Below are 25,522 nucleotides of genomic sequence, written 5' to 3'. Positions count from 1 at the left end.
CCCCCCCCCAAAAAAAAAAAAGAAACTGGGCCGATCAGCAATACTTACCCACTGCTCCCACCCGGACTCCAGGAAACCACTAATACTCTTTCTGTCTCCATAAATTAGTCTATTCTGAACATTTTGTGTAAATGGAAGTACAGCACGTGGTCTTTTGTGACTGCCGTCTTTCACTTAGCATAATGTTTTCCAGGGCTCGGCCATGCTCGAGTACTTTATTACGTTTTTTCTTTCGAATTTACACCACAGTATTATTAACTATCGTCAGCAGGCTGCACATCACATCCCTAGGACTTATTCACTCTATAACTGGGAATCTGCACTTTTGAGCGCCTTTATTGATTTTGCACCCCACCCTCCCCGTCCTTAGCCTGTTCTCTGCGGGCCCTGGGATCCTGGTGGAGGACTGGGCAGTGGCTGCAGTTCCCACTCCCGCCTCTGGGTGGGGCTGGAGGTAGTCTCCGCGCCCAGGCTGGGACCGGAAATTCCTGCAGCGCCTGCGCCTGGTGGACCTGCACCTGGACAAGCATGCAACAGGTGCCCCTTTAATCAGCAGAGACTCCAGCTATCGGGGGCCAGTGCCGGTCTCTCCGAGTCTCCGAACGCGGGCCAAGGACGCCCTTGCAGAGGAAGGAGTGCTGGGGGCGGCAGACGTTTACCATGTCACCTCGCTAAGGAGATTAGGACAAACGTCAAGAGACCAGCAAATGCGTGCACCAGGGCTGGAGGTTAGAACAGCTTCCGGTAGGCCTCGGCTCCTCCTAAAACTAGGCCGAGTCCCTCTGTGTTTTGCAAGGAGCTGCACAACATCCCAGACGGCACCATCGGTAAGCCCGGCGGGACGCCAGCATTTTGCCAGAACCGGGCTCCGGGAGGTGAGGACAGTGCTGGCGCTGAAGGCCAGTTCGCCTTTCCCCAACGCGCAGCCCCGCCATGTTCGGGAAGCTTGGCCTCGGGAAGAAACCTGCTCCTGTCCGTGCCTCTAGAGAACTGGGTCGGCACCCCTGTTGCTTCCGAGGTGGGTGGTGGCGAGGAGGGGAATGCTGGGTGCGCGCAGGTGGCCGCTGGCCCGTGGGCGTCCCCGTGGGGGCCCCCACTCGGTCCCTCGTGCTGCTCGGGCCAAGGCAGAGCCATCAGAAGGCCGTTCCTGGTGCCACACAAACAGCCTGCAATGGAGACCTGGCCTCCCTGGGGGGAAGCGGCTGCAGCACAGTGGCCCCAGGGCCAGGCCTGCACGGGGTGCCCGCTGGCACCGGGCTGGCCCGTGGGTGGCTCAGGAAGCCGGGCCTCCAGGTGCGAACCCTGGGCGGGTTCTCGCGGCCTCGGCGCCTCCACGTGCTCACGGCCTCCACGTGCTCACGCTCCCTGGGCCTCTGCCCGAGGCCGGGCCTCCGTGAGAGCCAGCCTCCCCGGCCTGGCATGGGCTGGAACGGGCTTCTGTTTTTTCCCAGGCAGAGGCCTCTGAGGCCCTTCGTGCCCAGTGTGGATAGACTACCCAGTGTGTGTACTTTTTTGGGAATGTCCAAAAGCCTTGCTGCATTTGCATTCCTCTGGGACAGTGGTCGGCAAACTCATTAGTCCACAGAGCCAAAGATCAACAGTACAACGATTGAAATTTCTTTTGAGAGCCAAATTTTTTAAACTTAAACTTCTTCTAACGCCACTTCTTCAAAATAGACTCGCCCAGGCCGTGGTATTTTGTGGAAGAGCCACACTCAAGAGGCCAAAGAGCCGCATGTGGCTCGCGAGCCGCCGTTTGCCGACCACAGCTCTGGGAAGTCATGTAAAGGGTGGCGCAAGCCAGCTCGTGGCGCTGCCATGCCCCTGCCAGGCCTGGGAGGGAGGTCGCCTGGGGAGGCCTGTGCACCTGGCTTCTGGAGCCACCCCCTCAGCTGACATTGAAAACGGGATGTCCCCAGCACAGCACAGATGCCCCCCTCTTTCTGTCCACCCTGTCCTGTTCTTTGGGTAGCATGCAGTTCTGACATTTCTGGGAGGTCTGAGACTCCACACCCACCCTGCCCCCCTGACACGACAGACACTGGGGCAGCTAGATTGCCCTTGAAACCCGCGGGCCGCATGCTGTGAGGACGGCCCTCGCCCCACAGGTTTGGGGGGTCACTGTCAGGGTCCGGGGGACCTGACTGGGACCTGCAGCTCTTTGCTTCTTGACCTCAGGCCTCCAGGGCACTGTGCACACCGACCACGTGGGCTGCCCACAGGTAGGTCAGAGGCTCAGACGCTTCTCGTTCCATTTGATTCTGGAAGCTTCTGCCTGTGCCCTTTTTTTCCTTCGCCGATAACCTCATTAACCAAGTTCTGCACCTAAGACGTACCATTCTTCTTTTTCACACACAGCTCTGTTGTATGTTAAATGTTTGCCTTCAACAGCCTTTCTCTATGCTGCCCTGTGGGGACTGCTGGCTGCTTAGCATTGTTTGCTCTGTGACCTGGACATAATAGGTTTATGTGGTTCTTTTTAAAATTTAAAGATATTAAGACTGGATTCACTAAAATTTATTCTAAGAGAACACTTAGACTTTTATTTTTTTTAGGTATCTGTGTTTTATCAGATTACAGTTTAATGCCTGTTTCACCTGGAAATAGCATATAAGAGTGTGTATTTATGAATGAGCAAAACAAAACAAAAACTTACTTTTTAAAAGTTGGGTAGTATTAATAGTTGAGTATACCGTATTTTATTTATCTTTCAGTTGATAGACATTTGGGTTGTTTCTACTTCGGGCTATTAGGAAACAGTGTTTCTATGAACATTCATGTATACGTTTTTGTGAGACATATATTTTCATTTCTTAGTTATATACATATTTTTGAAATTGGCTGTGTCTTTTGGTAGCTCTGCGTGGAACTTTTTGTCCCAGGCTCTAGGTTTGAGAGTGGGAGTGTAACAATGTAGTTACACAGGTTTCTCTTCACAGGTAGCTGGCATCTCCTAGTCTCTCTTGGTCCAAGTCCGCATTAATATGGATGCTTGTTTATTATAACTACACACCTACCATTTACCATATTTAACCACTTAAAATTGATACTGTAATAAAGTATAATGTTTCAAACTTTCAAACCAGAATTAAAATGTATGTTTACTAGGCAATTTGTAAAATACAGGTCAGCCAAAATAAGAAAATATTAATCAATCTATCATAGTGTCAGTATTTAGAAATAATTGCTGTTAAATATCTTTGTTTCTTTATATATTTTCTTAAAGTTTGCACATTTGAATCTTTTTCTTCTGTTCCAAATCCTCATTTTAAGTTCTCAGTTTACATCCTTCCGCACTAATTTCTGTCTCTTTAGTATCATTCTTTTCTCATTTAAATGTATTTAATGATAATACCTTGAAATTCTAAAGACAATTGTATGTGTTATATTAATTTATCTACCAGTGAAAGTTGGTACAAATTAATGGATATCTTATGAATATCCATTATACTAGTATTCATGTACTTAAACTTATTTTTTAAATATATTTTTATACTTTATTTTCTCATCTACTTTTACATTTCTAGATTTCTTTATTCTCTCTCACTTTTTTCTTTTTTTATTTTCCAATTAACCTTTGTTCCTTCTCTACAAAAATGTAGTTTTCAATAAAAACCATTTGTAGGCCATAATAATATCAACGTTTTATATGTGCCAATGTATTATATATTTTAAAATATATTAATATACAAAGAAAGTAATAAAGATTATAACAATTAACATCCATAACATCTAGTTTGAGATATAACAGAGAATAAATACAATTGATATTTCCTATATATTTCTCTCCTATTTCATCTTGCTCCATTCCTTCTCTTCTGAATTTGCTTTTAATTTTCCTCATGTATTTCTTCATATTTTTATATTAGCATATTTATTTAAACAACATGATATTCACTTGCACATTTTTAAACGTAAGTAATTATCTTTATATACATTCTCTTGGTTGCTTTTTTTCACTCACCATTTTTACTGTAGATTTACTACCCATCTTCACTTTTACTAAATGTGAGCTGGCTGTTCTTTAAAGTGAACATAACAGTTTAGTCTCCTGTAAGCACTCTTTGAGTTTCTTTTGCCCTATATTTTCACTAATATTTGGTATTATAAGACCTTTAATTTTCTGATCAGTCTGATTAGTATAAAATGGTATTTCATATTAGTTTTAATTTGTATTTTATTGATTACCAGTGGAGTTGTTTCTATTTATATGTTTGTTGGATTATTAAAATTTCTGTGAATTTTTTGTTTGTACCTTTTGTTCATTTCTCTGGTCCCATTTATTTTTAGAATTTGTATTGTAGACATTAAACATTGCTTTATGTCATGTTTGGAAAATATTTATCCCTAGTTTTCTGGCTTATGATTTTAAAAAGTATTTGAATTCCTTCCTAAAGTAGTTTAGAATTATATTCTGCACATTTTTCCTAAAAATTTAAAAACTGTGCATTTTACATTTCAGTTTTTTAATCCACTTTCAATTGTTTTTTACATGTAATATTAGGTAGGTATCTAAACTCACTGTTCTCCTTACAGATAACCATTGACCTACCTCACTGATTGACATTCCTTGTTTATCTCCTACTCTGTAGGTCATCTCTGTTATATATTAAGTTTCCATATATTCGATCTGTTCTGGGCTCTCTATTCCATTAGTCTACCTATAATAATAAAAGAGTAATATGCTAATTATATCAGACAGCCGAACAACCTTCCGGGCGTCATTCCAGACATCCTCCGGATGAAGCTGTGGTGGGGGCTGAGGCAGAGGCAGTTAGGGGTGATCAGGCAGGTAGATGAGCAGTTAGGGGCGATCAGGCAGGCAGGCAAGTGGTTAGAGGTACTCAGGCAGGCAGGCAGGGTGGTTAGGGATGATCAGGCAGGCAGGCAGAAGAGCAGTTGGGGTGATCAGGTAGGCAGGCAGAGTGGTTAGAGGCGATAAGGCAGGTGAGCAGTTAGGGGTAATCAGGCAGGCAGGTGAGTGGTTAGGGGCGATGAGGCAGGCAGGCAGAGTTGTTAGGAGCCAGCGGTCCTGGCTTGCGAGAGGGTGCAGGACTGGCTGAGGGACCACCCTCCCCTCCCCTGCGCATTAATTTCATGCACCGGGCCTCTAGTTTTGTATAATACCCTGTGGTTTTAAATTATTTAACTTTTAGTATGTATAGATATCTGGTTGGGCCTTAGCCTTTATTTTCAAAATTCTTTTGGCTATTCTCTCCTTTCCTCTCCTATACAAAATGTAGAGTCAGCTGATAATTTCCAGAAATATAGTTTAATTTGTGAAGAACTATTATGCTTATGATATTGATTCTTTCTGTTGCGGAATTTATGTATCTTTTCATCCACTTACCTTACATTTCTGACTATAATGTGGTGAGGGTACATGATCTATATGATATTAATTCCTATTTTTCCAGTAAATATATGTAACAAAAAACTTACCATTTAACCATTTTAAGTGTATAGTTCAGGGGCATTAAGTATGTTCACATTATGTGACCTTTACCACCGTTCATCTTCAGAAATTTTTCATCTTTCCAAATTGAAACTCTGTACCTATTAAACAGCAACCCTCCATTTGTCACTCTCAGCCCCTGACAGCCACCACCCTACATTCTGTCTCTGAATTTAAGTACTCCAAGCATGTCATGTAAGTGGAATCACAGAGTATTTGTTCTTTGTGGCTGGCTTATTTGACTTAGCATAATGTCTTCAAGATTCATCCATGTTGTAGAACATGTCAGAATTTCCTTCTTTTTTAAACTGAGTAATATTCCATTGTAAATATTAACTTCTTAAGTTTGTTGACACTTGCTTCATTGTATTGGTCAATTTTTAAATCATTACATGTGTGCTTGAAAGAATAAATGTTTATCAGTAGCAAATTCCAATATATCTCAAACCTAGTGAATTGTGTTATTTAAATTGCCTGTAACCTCAATTGTTTTGTTATAAATTTGTTATAACCCCATTCCATGATGTGGATATTTCAGCTTTCCTTTAGAGTTCTGCCAATTTTTGCTTTTTACCTTCTGAGCCTATGTTATTAGGTTTAGGGGAAAAAATTAGTTAATTGAGTTTTTGTGCTACTTATTTTATATTTACCCTTATATGGTCTCTAATATTTTTCAACTGAAGTTTATTTTGTCTGTTTTACCATGCCTGCACAAGATTTTTGCTTTTTTTGTTTTGTTTTCTTTTTGTTAGTATTTTTCTGATGTCTTTGTAGATCCTTTTAATTTATTCTTGCTCTGCCAAAGAAAATAGACTTTCTGTTTTAAAAATTTGATTTGCCTGTCTCCATCTTTTAACTAAGTACATTCACATCAACTGTGTTTAGTGATAAGTGGGGATTTGTTTCTAGCATCATATTTGTGGATTATATTCAGCTTTTGCAGAAAATGCTTTATTTTTTTCTCCATTTATTTTTAGATTGCTTATTGGTTTTGCTTCTCTTTCAAAATCTTTTGTCTACTTGAAAGTTATGCACATTACTTATATTTATTTAATTGTTACTTTTAAATGATTAACATGTTTAACTTTAAAAGTCTAAAATTAACCAATACTGATTGCTACACCCATCCTGAATAATACAAAGATTTTAGAGCATGTAAATTCCCACTAGCCCTTGGCATCTTAGATGATAACCTTAGGCATATTTATGATTCTAATTTTCTATAAAAGCAGGACTTCTGAAATTCAAAACACTGCAGACCAGAAAGAAAATTCAGTTTGCTCAGAATTCCAAACAAGGAGGAAAGTATACTTTAAAGAAGTGGCTTTAGAAATAGAATTTTATTTTTTTCCTAATTATTTTTCATGATCTTCTTTCTTTTACTTTGAGCTCATATCCTTTATTAAACTACTTCAAGTAATTCAGATTACTTCAAAGATTAAACACTGTAATTGGTGATTTCTGTACTTGATCTTGCAGAAATTGCATGATGATACTGATTATAGGACACAATGAGTAACCACCCACAAGTCTGGAAGCATGTGCAACCATCCCGAACCAAGTGAAAACCCAGAGGCCATAAAATAGGTCCCTAAGCAGTGGCAACAAGAAAGCAAAACAAATCCAAACAGAAATAAAACCAAAATGACTGCTATTACAAAAAATAACATAAAATAAAATAAATTTAAAAAGAACCTTGAAGTCTCCTTAGCCCAGGGCTTGATGACCTCATAATTGCCATTAGTAAGTCACCCCCAATAAATATTTTACTCTAATCAAGAACATTGTGTTCATCATACAGAGAGAACTTCAAGACGTATTCCTACTCATTTTTCAAGTAGATGGCAATGCTTATCCACCATAATTTAGGAAGAATTTGGGCCCCAATGACACTGATGTCTTAGTAGGCTTCATTGAAGAATTTATAAAATAGGTGCATAGTAACTCTTCTGGGAAAGTTGCATTTTTTATCAGAGGGAGGAGACAGATTATGTTCAGTTACAGAGGTGTTAGACCACTTCATATAACCAAAGATTGTCTTATGCATCTCAATATACTTGAGAGATTTACCTGAATCAGTCTGGTAAAGTAACCTATCAAAACAAAGTTCCCAATTAAGTCATCCCCCCAAAAGGAAAGACTAATGTATGCATAATGAACAGACTCAATATTGCATATTTAAAAGACAGTTTCATAAAAAATGCTTTTGAAGGAGTGGATGTTAATTATTCATTTAATGGGAAAACACATTTCCTGTGGCACTCAGTAGATGAAAAGTTAATTTGGGTATCCACCTAATTTTTTAATAACAATAGATTCTGAACTGATTGACATTTTATTTTTCTGGCAATGCAAGAGAGAAACATCTGCTTTCATATTTGCTAGTATGGAAAATAACCATGGATAATATTATTTAATTACAATTGCTAATAGAAAAAAAGGTTTAGTGAAACATTTTAATCAATTCCAGCTACAATTGAAAAATATCTCAATTTTAAACCTCAAGAAGAATGCTTTTTTATTGGTGAGGAGTAATATCCATCAGAAATAAAAGTGGCCTACTATTTTGTGATACTTTGATGACTATCATGCACCATGATAATGTGTGCCTTACTGGATTGTCAAGTTTCGCCCTTTACATTAAAAGCCATACTTAATTTGTGACAGCATATGATTATAGTCAACTCTTTTGAAAGTGAATAAACCCTTCTCTCTTCTATAGTGTTATTTTTCTGGCAGAAGGTTAAAATATATTTGATCCATGCCAACTCTTATGGTCCAAAGATTATAAATCTGTCCTAATGAAGTGTTTGAAAGTTTCAACTGTTTATTTAAAATAACATTTACCATTTTTCTTAATTAAAGTTTTAATGTAGGGGAAATACAGAAAATTTAGAGACTGCATAAAAGTATGAAGGAAAAGCAATCCTCAAGGCACTCATTTATTTCATTATTGCTTGGCTCTAATTCTAAATCATTTCAAGGTATTGTCGTCCTTTGATAATTTTTTTTTGGTCTGGTATCTATTTTATATTTTTCATTAACCATTCCTTGGTTCTCTTATGTTGTGATTGCTTTTAATGTGCTTTATTGGTTTATCTTATTTTACAGTGAGATCTTAAGGATGACCACATATCTCCTTTCTAGTCATTATTTTATTCTTCGTAGATTAACAACTGCTATGTGTGAAACACTGTGTAGGAATATATGAGGCAATGGGCAAAGCTCATACCCTTATAAAACTTACTAGGAATAAAATGCTTGAATTTTGGGTAGCAGCACACAAGATTAGGTGCCATGCTTAATTCCTTTCTCCGTCTATACAGCACAACATGGGATCTATTTCCTTCTACATGCACAATAGATGCTGGATGGACACATACGTGATGGATAAATAGTGACTATTGAATAAGCAGTTATCAGTCTCTTGCCTGCACTGTCATATTCTTAATAGTAGAGATTGGATAAATAAGATTTTGCTTGCCTTATTGTGAAGTTCTATAGTAAAATGCAGCATTTGTATCTGCTTATCAATTAGCAAACTGTTGTTCCATTATCTCAAAGGCTTCCAGTGAAGCCCAAGTAAAAGAACAAATATGCACTATTAAAAGAGAAGGACTATATTGGTGTTATTTTCAGGGAGTTCTTACAGTGTTGAGCAGTCATCCTATATAATAAAAGGCTAATATGCAAATCGACAAAACGGCGGAACAACCAGTCGCTATGACGTGCACTGACCACCAGGGGGCAGAAGCTCAATGCAGGAGCTGCAGCCTGGTGGTCAGTGCGCTCCCACAGGGGGAGCTCTGCTCAGCCAGAAGCCGGGCTCACAGTTGGCAAGCACAGTGGCGGTGGCAGGAGCCTCTCCCACCTCCCTGGCGTTGGACATCCCCTGAGGGCTCTGGGACTGCACGAAGGCTCAGGCCAGGCTGAGGGACCCCCACTCCCCGAGTGCATGAATTTTGTGCCCTGGGCCTCAAGTTGAGAGATAAAGACATTTAGTAACCCCAGGTATCTAAAACATGGTTATGTTATTGGAAAAACAACAACCATGGCCTTTAATTTTCAAATATCTGTTGAATATTTTAAATGCACAAATAATTATTTAGCTTCAAAAAAAATAATAAAAGATAGAGAATTCAGCAGAAAATAAGTTCACAGATGAGTTAGATAGAATCCCTGGTTGAAAAAGCTTTCAATATTATACATGAAAAGATAATTTCTCACACATACATTTGTAAAATGTATCTAGAGCTTCCCTCCACTCATCACCTGGCTAATTAAATTTCTCCTTCACATCTCAAATTGAACATCACTTCCTTAGAAGTCACCTACTTCTATACCAGGTTTTTTTCTATCAGGTTCTTCTTTATGCTTTTTTTATGGCATTCTGCATTTTTCTTATACAGCACTCATATTCATAATCACATTAAATTTATAAATATTTAGTATCTGTCTTTTCACTTATAGACAATAAACATAGAAAAGGCTCAACATGCCAACAATGTGTCTGGTACAGAGTATGACCAATAAGTAGTTATTGCATGTAATAAGCCTAATATAGAAAAGACGATGACAGGGAAAAGGATTGAGAAAAAACAAAATGTGACGGGAATTTAATGGAAAGTGAAAACAGATTTAACGTGGGACCTCATAAAAGGGTCTATGTAAAATTTGAAGTGGACTTTCGAGGATGTATGTAAATGCCACCTGTGAAGTTCCATGGACAAGCCTCCAGGGGATGGTACAGCTAAGATAGATTGATGGGAGCAATAATGAGCAGGGCCAACATAACCATTAGGTACAATAAACACTGTGCCAGAGCCCATAATCCCCTCCCCCGTTATTAATCCTCACCCAAGGATATTTTTCTATTGATTTTTAGAGAGAGTAGAAGAGAGAGGGAAAGAGAGAAAGAAATATTGATGTGAGAGAAACCCATGGATTGGTTGCCTCCTGAGTATGGCCCAGGCCGGGGAGGAGCCTGCAACTGAGGTTCATGCCCTTGATCAGAATCAAACCCAGAACTCTTCAGTCTGCAGGTCAAAGCTCTATCCACTGAGCCAAACAGGCTAGGGCCCCATAATACTTTAAGGGGCCCACTACACATTATAAATTCTAATTTTTGATCAGAAAAAATGAATATTGTAATAATGAAAATATAATAATGAATTCAGTGTATGCCAATGTAAGCATAAAATATAACTTTAATTGTATATTTCAATAGAGGAAGGGGCCCAAGAAGGTAAAGGTGCCCAAGGCCCATGAAAGTCTTAATGCGGTGCTGGGATGAGTTTGCCATGTGGTGCGTGGTATTTTGGCCAGAACGTAGAAAAGGAATAGATCTAAAGCTGCAGATGCAGGTTGGTCTCAGGGCAAGGAGAGACCAAATGACAGGCTGGGGAGGTTCTTCAAACTTTGATTTACCTTCAGGGAATTTTGTGTTAACTTTTCCTCACAGGAGGACTCTAGGAAGAGAATTCTTGCAGGAAGGAAGAGGTTGGGTTGGGTTTAAGAGTAAGGTGATTAATTAAGGGCCCTTTTGCCTTTGTTCAGATGATGGTTAAAAAGGAGATTACAGTAGGAAGAGACAGAGAGATGGGTATTACTATCATTCAGGTATATATTTACCCATGCATTTTAGATCATATACAGAAAAGCTGCCTTTTCCTGAAAGAAAACTCCCAAAGTCCTAATTACATATTTGCATTCCCTCTCCTTATAAGATCCATGAGAGGAGGGACATTCACCGTGGAGATGATCAAGATAATCAAGAGAGTTAGACTCTTGTAAAAAAGTGTTAAACTGTTATAACTGAAAGTAGATCTTGACTAAGACATCCTAATCTTAAAGCAAACGCCCAAAGCCTCAGCATGTGACAAGTGCCTTCCCATTGATTGACGGTTCAGTTATCTACAGATCAAAATAGAAGTTAACAATATATACATTAATTATAAGCTATTATAAAGTTAATTTTAAATGATTCTTAATATATTTCTAAATTGGAACATCTCTGCCTACCCATGCTCTATAACTAAATATATGTTTATAATCATAACTCTTGTTTATATGTAGCGTTAACTCCTATATGGAGAAATGTATAATGGCATTAAACCAGATGATATGTATTGTGTTTTATATATTTAGCATTCTCAGTAATTTATACACTTAGGATGTTCCAAGCCTGATACATCCTAAGCTAGAAATACAAGATGAGTATGACTATAATGGCATAGAGTGGGTGGTAGGGGGACACCTAACCTAACAGGAAGTTTAAAGTAAGGCCTCATTAGGGACAGGTGATGTTTGCATCAAGTCTTGAAAAAGTAAATACTAGCCAAGTAGATCAAAGCATAAGGGCATGCATGTACATTTTTTAAATTATAGGAACTTAACTCGTATTTAAAAGACTCTGTTAATCTTTTGGAGTATCTGTTTCCTTACCCAAGGCATGCGATGGTCATCTTTGCATCACTGTTCAGTTGTGTGTTTTTTTTTTTCATGTTAAAAATAAAAGAAACACAAAAAGCAACTCAAAGGTTATGCTGTTGAAAAGAGGAAATAGTCACTGATAGTTAATAGTTATCTGTGTTTTAGAGATTGTCTTTTTTGGAGACAGAGGAACAGACTAAATGAATCGTCCAGATTCTGGTTCTTTGATTTGATAACTTGAGAAGTATGAAAATGATAACATTGTTAAATCACTGAGATTATATTTAATACTCTCTAAACGAAACTAATGATTTTTATAGTATTGAGATTATATCAGACAACCTACAAAAAATCATCACCCTGTATCATGATAAGAAGAGTGAAAGGTGTCAAAATTGAGCCCTTTAATTGGTAATTTTTAGCATCTCATAGACTTCATTAGCAATATTACTGAAATTAATCAAGACAGAATTTTCAGAATCAAGCTCATTGGCAGTGGAAAGCGGTTGAATTGTTCTCCCACTTGGTGTTGCAACAATTCTGGGGCTGCATTTAAAACGTTGGTATCAAAATAGGAAATGAGTCCAAGTCGACGTTGCTCTTGTTCCTCTTGAGGGTAAAGGTCTGTTTCTTTCAATCAGTTCAAACTGACAGGCCTCCTGCCATCACCTCCTCCTTAGCCAGGCAGGCAGGCCCTGGCTGTCAGTGTGAAAACATCTGTTGAATGGATTTATTGACTAGATCTTGTTTTTTCTCTCTCCCTTTCTCTGTGTTATTTTTCGCTTTTGCCTTCACACCGTTTATTATGTTGCTGACCTGATGAACTTAATTTGTTGACATGTCGCTCTCAGTGTCTCCCTCAATGCTGATCTCACATTTCTTTCTACTGTGCTTTCGTCTTGGCAGCAGCCCTTCCTGGAACCCCAGCACACACGTGCGCGCCAAGCTCCGCTGGCTGCGGTTGGCATGGATGGATTAGAGAAACATCCTCTTGTCTCCAGGACTCTCTCCTCCCCGGCTGCCTCCATGTTACCCCACCCAGCAGTGGACCGCCCGCTCCAGCCTGGCTCTGCAACTGGTAGGAATCCCCAAAGACGCTCCCTAATAGGCAGGCTAAATGCACCGTTCTTGTAGGATTAACCGATTTAAATGCTCTGAATAACTCCAACAGCAGAACGCTCCATTTTAATCCAAAGCAACCTACGTTTTATGAGGTTATATTGGCTGCAAGACAAACAGCACATCTGATAAATCTTGGGCTTAGTATTAATAGCCTCATAAATTGTTATCATTCAAGGGCCTGGAAAACACATCAACAGGTGCATGGGTCCCTTTTGGAAACAAAAATCCCTACAACTTTTTTTTTTTAGCCGTGTTCCACAATCTCTTCCTACTAGCAGTGCTGGCCACTGGGAAATTTATGATGCTCAGTTACATTGGAATCCCGGAGAGTGTCCCTCTCTCCGTTGTTTTTCTTGTTCTTTTGTTTTACTGTCTTCTTCTGGCTTCCCAGGCAAGTGCCTCATGGAAGACAAAGGTGCCAAGCAAACCAAACTTAATTCCATATAATTAGTTCCACTTCCATTTATTATGGCACCACCGGTCGGGCTGTTCAACCAACCTATTCCTTTGCCTACAGCTGTGTTTAATATTTCAGCATCTGGCTACAGAGGAAAACAAACCAGATAGTTCCAATGTCAGAGGAAGGTCAAGTCTAGAACACATAGAAAAAAAGGGGTGCTGTTCCCTCAAAAAGGAACTGTGCTGTATTCCTTTCTATTCCTTCGACCCAGATTTTCAAACTGGCTGTTCAAGTGAAAGCTATTGCAGCCTAAGGAACTCATACTTTAGACGCAGCTCGGGGAGAATTCATAGGGACCTCCCCCAGAGGGGCTCGTAGGTTATCTGACTAATTTTTAATCATTTTGGAGGATTCAGAGTTTCTTTGTGTGGCTTCTGTGACCTCATGCAACCCTTTGTGCTTAGAAAAGTTAAAATACCTTTTATGAAATGACATTCCAAAGCCTTGGTATCATTTTTTTTTTTAAATTTAAAAATCAATGAATGAAAAGGGCAAGTTATTTAACTTTGACAGACATCTTTAAAAAGTATGTATGAGAGCTACTTTTTATAATGTTTTACCACAAGCCAACATTTTATACTAGGAGCTACAGGCTGGGCATGTTTGGATATATTTCTTTTACCACATTAGCCACTGCCTCTGATCCCTTCATTTCTTGGAGCAGAGCAGTCCTGTCCCAGGCTCCCAGATGACCCAGGGCTGCAGCGGAAGCCACTTGGATCACTCATGCCTGGTTCTACCCCTGGTCTTCAGAGAGTTTTTGTTCAAAGTCAAATACATGATGTAGAGGAATGCTTTTGGTAGGAATGCTTTTGAGCATAGTCTTTAAGAATTACTTACTTCTCAATTCTTTTCCCTGAAAGTGGTTATTATTCAGCCTTAAGCTTACAAGAGAACACAAAGTCACAACCATCCTATCATCATGCCAATTCCATTCACTCCAAATAACCTCCTTATTTTAAAAGTGAGCTTAACTGTACATTTTTGTGGCGCTCTTCCCACGTAGGCTGCTGTCTACTATTACAAGTCTACTGATAGAATTTTTTTTCTTGGCTAAGAGGAGCAGCCCTTTTCTGATATGCTTTGGTTCCCTTTACTTTTACTTGTCTCTTCGATATGAGTGAAGCAAAATCTCTGAACATTAGAATAATCCTAGAAGTTTGAGAAAACAGTGTTGCCAAATGGACAGCTCTGTAGGCCTTAGGACAATCCAGGTGAAAGGGTGTATTGCAAACCTTGTAATATAACTGACATAAGCAGAACCTAATCATTCAGTCTAAATACTGGTCATTTCAGATGATTATTCTCTTTTTCTTAATGTCAGCATCCTAGCATTTATCAGAGTTTATATTCTAAACACAAGCAGGGAGATGAACTTAAGATTATTTTAATATTTAATGGACTTGAGAAGGCATATTTTTTGGGCTAAATAAGAAATTTCATAAATTTATGTTTTAAAAACACAGGAATTTATACTTAATAGGCATTCAATAAATTTTAGTTGAATCAGCAAATTATTTGTATAGCAAATATAATACATAGCTATAGATAGAGTCATAAACACATGAATTTACTAGGTCAAATCTAAAAACTGTGAAAGTAAAATTTACTTTGAATTTATTGTTCTGGTTAAAGAATAGTTAAGTGATTTCAAGGTTATATAATTTAATAGATAAAACCCTGCTTATTATCTTAATTGACCTTAAAAATGTCACAGCCTTAACACTTGAATTTTTAAAATAAAAAGGCTCAATAATTTTTTAAACCATGCAAAGTATATAATTTATATATCCACTGTGTATTAGCCCCTCCACTGTCATAGGGATTAAAAGCACGTATATAGTTGGTAACTTTCATTTAGTAGTTTTCCAAATCCAGAGGAAATGAAATGCACAATTTTCACTTTACTCTTCCACATATTGTCTGGCTTTAATCCAAACTTAAATTTCCCCTGTAGCCTTCATACTCTTATAATCCACATGATCTCAAAATTCATTTTAGTGTTTCTAATGATCTTCATTTTGGAGAACTCTTAAGGCTTTCATTTGTAGTATGTTTGTAAACAAATATTTTTAAGCATTAAACTCCTTTATTTTGACACTTTAATATCTACTTGTACCTTAAAAAATCAAAAGTGACATTCAGTTATGTTCCCTGGGAATATTTAGTGGTTTTATTTTTAGAAGAAAGTGATACAATCTCACACACTCAAGTTGTTCCACTAAAAAGTGAGGAAGAGCCCTAACCGTTTTGCTCAGTGGATAGAGTGTCTGCCTGCAGACTGAAAGGTCCCAGGTTTGATTCCAGTCAAGGGCATGTACCTTGGTTGCGGGCACATTCCCAGTGGGAGTTGTGCAGGAGGCAGCTGATTGATGTTTCTCTCTCATTGATGTTTCTAACTCTATCCCTCTCTCTTCCTTTCTGTAAAAAATCAATACAATATATTCTTTTAAAAAGTGAGGAAGAGAAAACAAATGTATTTAAAGGTATTTGCTTAAATCCATCCTGTAAAAATCTATACTTTTTGATACTACTAAAAAGGTATTTAATACTAAACTCACATAATTTTCAAGGCACACCATTCAAGCCTTCACCCTTTATGTGGATTTCCAGCAGCCAATTGTAGTAGCCACACTGGCCCCTTTTTATGAAGAACAAAGCAATGTTCCAAGGGGAAAATGTCTGAGTTCAGTCCGTTGTTAAAAGATGAAGTCTCCAGTTCATTTCCTGTGAGGACGTGACTGGACCAAGAAGCAGAGACGGAGCGGTAGCTTCCACCTGGTGGCCCTCGGATCCTGGGTGAAGAGATTTCTAGGAGGCACAGGAGGAGCACATCATGCAGCTGCTGTGGTGACAGTGAAGGATGTGTGTTGTAGCGTCAGGTTGCCGCATATTCAAGTGGATTTATGTTGTATTTGAACCTGCGTAATAATACTCAATTTAAGAGGTGCTCTTTTCATTCTGTTTAAAGCCAAGGCATGGCGTTTTTATGTGATCTGATAACTAAGGTAGTGGTCGGAAAACTGAGGCTCGCGAGCCACATGCGGCTCTTTGGCCCCTTGAGTGTGGCTCTTCCACAAAATACCACGGCCTGGGCGAGTCTATTTTGAAGAAGTGGCGTTAGAAGAAGTTTAAGTTTAAAAAATTTGGCTCTCAAAAGAAATTTCAATCGTTGTACTGTTGATATTTGGCTCTGTTGACTAATGAGTTTGCCGACCACTGACTAAAGGAAAGGCAGAGTATTCTATCTTAGCCATCTCTTCTATTCAGCGATTCCTAACAGAGATGAGGCTCGGCCATCGCTTCACAGCAGGGCAGTCGATGATGTCACTGTGCTTGTTCATACCAAATGGGATTCATTGAAACAAGAATTTAATGGCACATAAACTTGATTGACTTTATCTTCCCTACCACCCAGTACAACTTAAAGCCTTCTTTACCCCAACACTAGGTTACTTTACGTAATCTGTGAGTAAATTATTTCTTTGTAATATTATCTCTTTAGTCAGAGTCTAATGCACAATAGAATCATGGTGCTCAACTAAACCAACTTCTGTGAAAGCTAGTAAGGTACTTCAAATACTTACCTTGTTTAATAAAACTAAAATCCAGAGAAAGCACAAAGTCCAAAATATGGATCAAAAATTTTTGAGGATGTTTTCTTTTTTGTAGAAAATAAACTAATAGGGTTTAAAATGCAGGTAAATACTTTGTGTTAAGACTCTTGTGTATTTCCACAAATCCTAATTTTAACTCATCCCATTGATCTTGAGAGAGATGGATCCACTGGTTTATGTTGCAAGTGGTAACCCATGGGGCAGAAAGGGTCAAAGAAAAGTAGAATTCCATATGAATCCCAAAGAGAGGAGCAGGATTGCTTCTCACCCTATAAGTCTTTGTTTCTGAAAATAAAAAAAGAAAAAGAAAAAGAATGGAGATGAAGGATGAGGTTAAAGTCTCACCTTGCAGTCTACCTGTTAACACCTCATTGCTACATCATTAAGATGAATAAGTGCAGGTATAGGTTTCCAGACTTTATTTATTTCTCCTTAAATTCAAATATCTTTCCAAGAGCTCCTGGACTTTGTGTTATAATCTCCAGATACTTGGCAATAACTTCCAGGTACTATAACCTGTTTCATAATTTTTGTTGGCAGTGGTTTATAGAGAAAATATTAAAAGAGGAGCAGTTACTATCGAGGTGAAGTTAGATATGTCAAGAGATGAAATAGTAAAAAAAATAAGCAACGTAATTATTTGAATCTCTACTACTGAATATGTTTTTAAAATGAGCGAGATACTATATTTTTCATTTTTGTGTATCACTAATATATTTTTTACTTTGTGTATTATGAAACTGTGGTTGAAAATATGTTAAATCATTTTTGTTATGTAATAGCAACTCATAAATACTTGATATATCTGAATTGTGAAGCCATGTCCTTTATATCTTTATATATATATATATTTTTATGGTTGCCCATTTTCCTTTCTGCCTTCTTTCATGTCTTCATTTGGACTTTATTTAAAAATATTCATTCACTTCCTTTAGTGCAAAGTGTCACATAAAGGTGAGCACAATAAATGCCCATTTTAGAGATACTTGCCAATAGGATGATAAGATATAACATAAAAGGTATTATGCTAAAGAAGGCTGCAAGACCTCCAGGTTCATCAAGGAAGGCTTCATAAGGGAGATATCTGACCTAGTTCTTGCATCTATTCATTTATAGGATGGGACAAAAGTAGGTTTATAGTTGTTCCTATGGAAAATAAATGCAATAATTAATAAAATAATATGAGTAAACTCTGTGTTTCTCATACTCACTACTTTTGCTCCTCTGTATGTATATTTTTTATTTATTCATTAAAAATACTTTTGAGAACCTACTATATCCCAAGCATGTTTATAGAAACTAAGAGTTCAGATGTTAAACAATACAACTCGAGTCTGTGCTTTCATAGATTATATCAGATGAAGAAATGCATAATTTACAAATTATACACCAATTAAATAATGTGATAAATGCTCTGTAAACCTAGAAGATGCTGTGAGTGCATGTGGTAGGAGACCTAATTTAGAGATCTCAGGGAATGCTTTATTGAGGAAGTGACATTAAAACAGCCTTGGTTAGAATGAATAGGAATTGGCCAAAGGAAGGCTGGAAGGAAGAATTTTGGCATAGATGGAACAGCATGTATGAAGAATGCAAGGCTGGTATGATTATGATCCTTTTGTGAAATGGAAGGTAGGCCTTTGTGGGAGAACTAAGAGATCAGGAGAGGGAGGTGTGTGCTATGAAGCTGGAGAAAAGGGGAGGGGCCTATCTATAGGCTGACCTTGAGAAAAGGTAATCCCATCAGCTGTTGTTGTGTGGCAGATGGAATAGAGTGAAAGTCAGGTAACCTATTACAGGGCTATCTCAGGAGTTCAGATTAGAGGTAATAAATAGCACCTTGGATTGATTGTATATGGTTTTGGCATTGGAGATAAGTAATTCAAGACATAGTTTGGAGGGAAAATACACACTACATGTTGTTTCATTGGATAAGGAGTGTCAAGAGGACACTGAGATTCCTTTCATGAACAGTGGTGGACATGATGTCCTTTCCCGAAATGAGGAAAAGGTGTGAGGTTTAAGATCATGAACCCAAAGCTGAGACATCTAAATGGAGACTGTGAATGGGTAATTGAATAGACAACTGTGCAAGTGTACTGCTAAGAGAAGAGATCAGTACTGAGGCTGACAATGTGAAAGGCTCAGGGGTCTAGAGATAGATTTTGAGGCTATTTGAGTGTTAAGAATGAATATTATATATACTTAGACGTAATTATTACCACATGGTTTCAGAATATATATGTCATTCTTCTGCACGATTTTAGTATACTCAGGAATGAATATTTTCCCTTATTGAGTAATATTTTTCTAGTATGATACTTAAGTCAAAGGGGGAATAAAATTAATTAATTAAGCTTACTTTATAACACAAATAGTTGGTACTTAACTGTTTTTGAATATATACTTGCTTTTGCTTTTTAATATCTTAACATGGATTCTTCTGCCCTCGCTTCATTCCCCAGAGAATGTATTTTGATGTTAATTTATTGGAATATTGGTTAAATAATTTCTTATGCCAGACAATTTTGTAAGTAACATGTGTTCTCCCCCCAAGGAATTGGATTAAGGGTGTAAATCTCTTCAAAATTAACCAGTTATAATTATAATGTAATTTGTTACTTTAATAAGTCCTATTTTATGTATTTTAGTAGTTCATTTCATCAAGTGTTTATAAAATCTTTCCCAGAATAGTGTCTAACTGAAATATGAAATATGTTAACTCATGGTTAAAAGCAGATTTTATTCATTAAGTATCCCTTTAATTTTTACTAAAGGGATTGCAATTGACTTATTTTTTTTAAAGAAATACTTCCATTGTCCCACAATATTATAAGATCTACAATACCCACATTGCTTACAGATTGGCCTAAATTATGAGAAAAGCACAGTAAGCAAAGGAGAAACTCTTCCTGCACAACTTTGAAGGAGTTGCTAAGCAGAACAGGCAAGCAGTTGGAAAATCTTCCAATTTATTACAAAGATGTAACCTGATCTAAATGAGGCTAGAATTACTCATGAAATAAATTCGCAATTTAAAGTCAGCTCATTTTGTGGCTTTAGTGATAAAATGTAAACCTCTACTAAATTGAATTAACTGTCAAAAATACTTCATAATGATTTAAGATACCAGTAAAATTTGTTTTTGTTTTGTTTTTAGTCTAAAGTTTTAAAATATTTTTAAAAAATATTACCATCTTCATGTACTTTACAGGCTTACTAAGCTAGGGTCTGAGTGCTGATTAATCCAGGGGTTGATTTTTTTGCTTATATGTCCAGATACACAGGACTAAATACCTCTTACGTGCTCCTGGGAATTGATGGATATGTATTATTTCTCTATTAGTAAATTTATTTGAAAAAGAATGCCTTTCTGAGTAATCATATTGTCATATAACTATGCATCATTACTCAGTCTTGTGCTGTGTGTTCTTTGTCCGGTAGGAATTGCCTATGACCCTCTGATGCTGAAACACCAGTGCATTTGTGGCAATTCCACCACCCACCCTGAGCACGCTGGACGGATACAGAGCATCTGGTCACGACTGCAAGAAACTGGGCTGCTAAATAAATGTGAGGTAATCCTGAATTGGCCACACTCTTTTACTTACTTAAATAAATCAAGTAAAGAGGCCAGTATTCATTTGGGTAGCAGTAGAAAAATGTTAACTCTGTAGCACCAACACCATGATTGATGAACCATCATCCATCGGCACTAGTAGCATAGAACTGATGACCTGACTGGCTTGGGCACACAGTAGGTACTCAGTCAGTATTGATGGACTGAGCAGCTGCCTAATGTGTGTGCTATCATTGCAGCATTTGTTTTGTAGACACGCTAGCATTCCTATTTCTAGATAGGTATCATTTCTTGAGTTAACTGAGAAACTCTTCACAAACTCTTAAGTGCTAAGTAGTTGTTATTTTGTGTTATAAGCTCTACTGAACTCAGATATATGTCAGTTTTGTCTCATGGAAATGCATATGTTTAGAAGATTAACTGTCCTCTTACCAAGAAGAGTCACTTTTTTTACAGATGTGTCTGTTGTTTTTATATTTCTATGGTACAGGCTTGAATACTTTTATCAATATTTCTTTAGACTCATTTCTATAGGTTCCTGATGAGTCCCATTTTTTATTTAGAAAAACTGTTTATTTAGGCTTTTAAAGATTAAAAGTAAAAATGATGAACAATTCAAAAAGGCTCCCATTTTTAAGAAGAAATTAAATGGATAATATTTTTATTATAGTTATGTCATGAGGAAACTGATATATTGAAACCATATTAACGTCACTATACTGTGATTAAGGAGCAATCTTTTTTTACTATTTTTCAGTTAATTAGTTTTTGGCAACCCAAAATGAAGTCAAGAAAATTCTTATTCGAAGCCAATTTAGTTTTAAGTGAAACTCTAGAATATTTCAGTTGAAATAGAAATGCCAAAGTGGACGGGAAGTCTTTCAGAGTCAGCTGCACTGGCCTACGTTTGATAGCATGGGTTTCGTCCATCTGATCATCTTCTCTGCAAAATAGTGAGAATAACCAACTTTCGAAGGTGCACTGGTTCATTCAGTGCATTCATTGATAATGATAAATTATTTTCCTTATTCATTTTCTCTTTCGAAGATGAATAATCTCTCTCATCTTACAGGGGAACTAAACAGCTATATTCTGTACCTCAAATCCTAGATAACGTCCCTGGGTCATTGAGCAGCTGGGACTGAGAATGAGTACTCCAGAGCAGTGGTACAGATTTAGTTTCACAAGTTGTATTATATGTTTATAGTAGAATTGTCAAATGTTTTTCGAATTTAACGTTCTGCTTTTGACGAAATGTATCCGTTATCTCAAAACCCCAAAGTGAAGGAATTTGAGCGAGATTTCTCTCATTCTTTCCTGAGTGAAAGTATATTAGTCATCTTTTGCTGGTAGCATCCATATTATATGGCAGAAGCCTTTCATACCCTTCACTAAATTTTATTTTTTTATTTTACCTTTTGTTCATCCTCATTCAAGGATATTTTTCCATTGATTTTTGAGAGAGTGCAGAAGAGAGGGCAGAGGAGGAGAGAGAGAAATGAAACCTTGATGTGAGAGAGACACACCAATTGGTTGCCTCTCGCACTCACCTGGACTGGGCCTGGCATTAAACCTGCAACCCAGGTATGTGCCCTGGACTGTAATCAAACCTCTGACCCTTCAGTGCTTGGACTGATGCTCTAACCACTGAGAATCACAGCCAGAGCTCTTTGGTAAATTTTAGAGTTAGTGTTAAGGTTGCCATGGTATTGACAATACAGTTTGGAGGCCAAACCACTCTGTTGTCTGCACAATCCCATCTGGAGCCCATAAACCAGCAAGGGACTCATTTGCAGTGGACTGGTCTTAATGGACATTTATTCATGTGAACATTCCTGTCTCACTTTTAAAAATATATATATTTTATTGATTTTTTTAGAGAGAAAGGAAGGGAGAGGGATAGAAAGAAACACCCATGAGAGAGAAACATTATTGATCAGCTGCCTCCTGCCTGCCCCCCACAGGGGATTGAGCATGCAACTCGGGCATGTGCCCTGACCGGGAATGGAACCAGTGGCCTCTTGGCTGAACTACACTAGCCGGGCTCACTTCACATCTACTGTAAATGTTTCCCAGCTTGGCAATCTTTCTGTGCTGTGCCCAGGGAAGGCATTGCTGTTTACATCTTTTCACTTTCAAGTCTTTGTTATACCCTGGAGCCTTTCCCCGGCCACTCCAAATTAGCAGTGGCTCATCACAGCACAGTGGGTTGTTAGATTGTGGTGTTTCTTACATCTCGTAACTGAAGGAACACTGTTTATAAACGGAACAAAGTACAGAAATATATAGTCCACAACGGTCTTCAAATCTGTCTGTTACCATCCATTTCTGCCCAGCCTTCCTTTTCATTTCCTCATACATCACATTATTTTAGTCGTGTATTATTGGAAACCACGAAAGTTCATTCATAGGACACATGGACTGATGTGAGAGCAGACCCAGATGAAATGTCAGAGGCACTGTGGGGCTGACGAGGATATATGAGTGAGTCTAGTCCCAGACCAGTAAACTAGGTAAGAGTATCTCCGGCAAACAAGCACACAATTAATAAGTAGTGCACTTGAAAGCCCAGATCAGAAGAGTTGATCTTAATGAAGACCAAGCACAAAAGGCTGATCCAAAACTTCCCAATAATGTTAACATAATGCTTCACTAGTTGTCTGCTTTCTTAAGGGATGAAATTGTTGCCCATATGTGTTTATTTGCTCCTCTATTACCAAAATCAGTGACTTTATGCTGACCTAATCCAAAATATAAAATAGAATTTCTAAAATCATTAGAAAACAATTTAACTTTAAGGCATCTAGGATGCAATATACCTTTGCCTCTGTATGAATGATTTTAAAATATAAAGTGGAATTTTGGGAAATGATCATTAGCTAAACAAATGTTATCCTTTTCTATAGATTTTAATGTTCTAGATAAAAAACATACTACCAAAAGGTATAAAACATAGAACCAAAAGAAACATGATTTAATGTTTCTTCTTGATTGTTTCTATCAGAAGAGCAGGGTTGAGGAAATGAAATAAAAAGGGAACATACAGAGATTGTTGCAAACCAGTTTAGCCCACTCAGAAATAGCAGAATCTATTTCCTTAGCCCGTAATCTCCCCAGTAAGCACAACTGATACATGTCCATTGTGAATTTTATTATAACGTTTTTTATTTGACACATTAATTCTAATATACACACTTAATAATATATTTTTAAGCCCTCCCCAAGGATTCTAACCTTTCTTTCTCAAGCCACATTATTTTGAAAATTTTAGTGCTGTGGGGGGAAAAATAAACCCCAAAACATACAACAAACCTTTCAACAATTCACCACAACTCATTACAGTCAGATGCCAAAAATCCAGGAGAAAAGCACACCATAAATGACAAGTGGTTGGGTACATGGGGATGCAATATCTGATTGAAAAGGCAAGAAGGTTCTTATGCTAACGAGCTTCCTGGCTCGTGTTAATGAGCTTTCCAAAGCAATCAAGGCCAATGATAGTACCTTCCAATTGAACTTGACTTTTTCAGTCCAAGAGATGTAGTTAAGTTCCAGCTTGGATGTGAATGAACATTTACCTTGATGGCTCAAGGACTTAAGGAGAATCAGGTCTGCCTTTCTAAGTTGCCTAGAGTTAGCATCCAACTCTGTTCCTTGGGTATCTTTACAGCCAGCTTTCCTGAGAAGGTAAATTTTGTGTGTCTCGGACTCCGGGGAATTTGAGTGCGAGCCATGGTGAATACATTATGGCTCTCTCTTGAGTGATGTGGACAAATTCCTCTCCTGGTTGTGAAAATAAGAACTCAACTCAATTGTTTTATTAGATTTTATAGAAAAGGATATGTTCAAATAAGGAATAACACATGCAAGTGGGCAATGTATTGTTTTCTAGTATCCAGATAGCAATCTGCCATCTTTGAACACAGTTTTCCTGCCTTTGTATAGCTGCCCATAGTTAGGGATCAACCTGTGCTTTTTTTTTTTTAATAACATAATCAATGTGTGTATATATATATTTTTTTTCATCTCCAATTTTTTATTACAAAATATTTTTTAAATTATTTATATATATTTTATTGTTGATAGTATTACATATATCTCTCATTTTCCCCCTTTACTCCCTTCTCTCATCCCCTAACCCTCCCCTCCCCCCCAGTTCTTCACTATCCTATTTCCCATGTCCATAGGCTACACATACAACTATATAAGTTCTCTGGTTTATCTCTTTTCATCCCACCATCCCCACATTGAGGTATGCCAGTCTGTTCATGCCTCCATGCTTCTGGTCTTATTTTGTTGGTCAATTCATTTTGTTCATTAGATCCGTGTGCTTTAGAGAAGGAGTTGACAGAGCTCTGGGGACTTATACCTGGCCAGTAAGCAGAAACCTATGGCTAGGTAAATGATTCATTCATTGATTATAGTGGTGCTCAAAATGTTAGCATATATCAGAATGTTAGCATCCCCTAGAGGCTTGTTAAAACAGGGGTTTCAGCCCGAGTTTCAGATTTAATAGGAGTAGGGTTCAAGAATTTGTATTCCTAACATGTGTGTGGGTAATCCTGATACTGCTGATCTGGGCACCACACTTTGAAAACAGGGATATGTCCATTCAACAGTATCTATTAAGAATTTGTGTTTTCCAGGCTTCTGGGTTCAGAACTGCAGATATAATACTGAGAAGAAGCATCCCCTGCCTTCAAGGAGGTTACCATCTGGTGGGATCACAAAAATAAATAGGTCATTAAACTCCCAAGGGGATTTATATCGCAGCAATTTTAAAGACTCGTTGATTGAGCTGGGGGAATCATAAAACGAGAAAGACTGTGGTCAGCAGCCTCCATAGTCTTAGCCTC

At 38.0% G+C, this 25,522-nt stretch overlaps 1 protein-coding gene across 1 annotated transcript in view; it reads left to right on the top strand.

Moving 5' to 3' along the window:
• HDAC9 (histone deacetylase 9) overlaps nt 1-25,522 on the top strand; it is a gene marked incomplete at its 3' end in the record, with an annotated part of 637,805 nt that overhangs the window by 376,238 nt on the left and 236,045 nt on the right. Inside the window, exons 13-14 of the mRNA XM_079785596.1 lie at nt 12,794-12,965; nt 20,531-20,664. Coding sequence (XP_079641722.1) covers nt 12,794-12,965; nt 20,531-20,664 — 306 coding nt within the window. The remainder of the gene's footprint in view (nt 1-12,793; nt 12,966-20,530; nt 20,665-25,522) is intronic.

Source organism: Cnephaeus nilssonii, assembly GCF_951640355.1.
Source record: "Cnephaeus nilssonii genome assembly, chromosome: 12".
Classification (NCBI taxonomy): Eukaryota; Metazoa; Chordata; class Mammalia; order Chiroptera; family Vespertilionidae; genus Cnephaeus; species Cnephaeus nilssonii.
The sequence above is the reverse complement of the archived record's forward strand: the minus strand, read 5'-3'. Positions and strand labels throughout refer to the sequence as shown.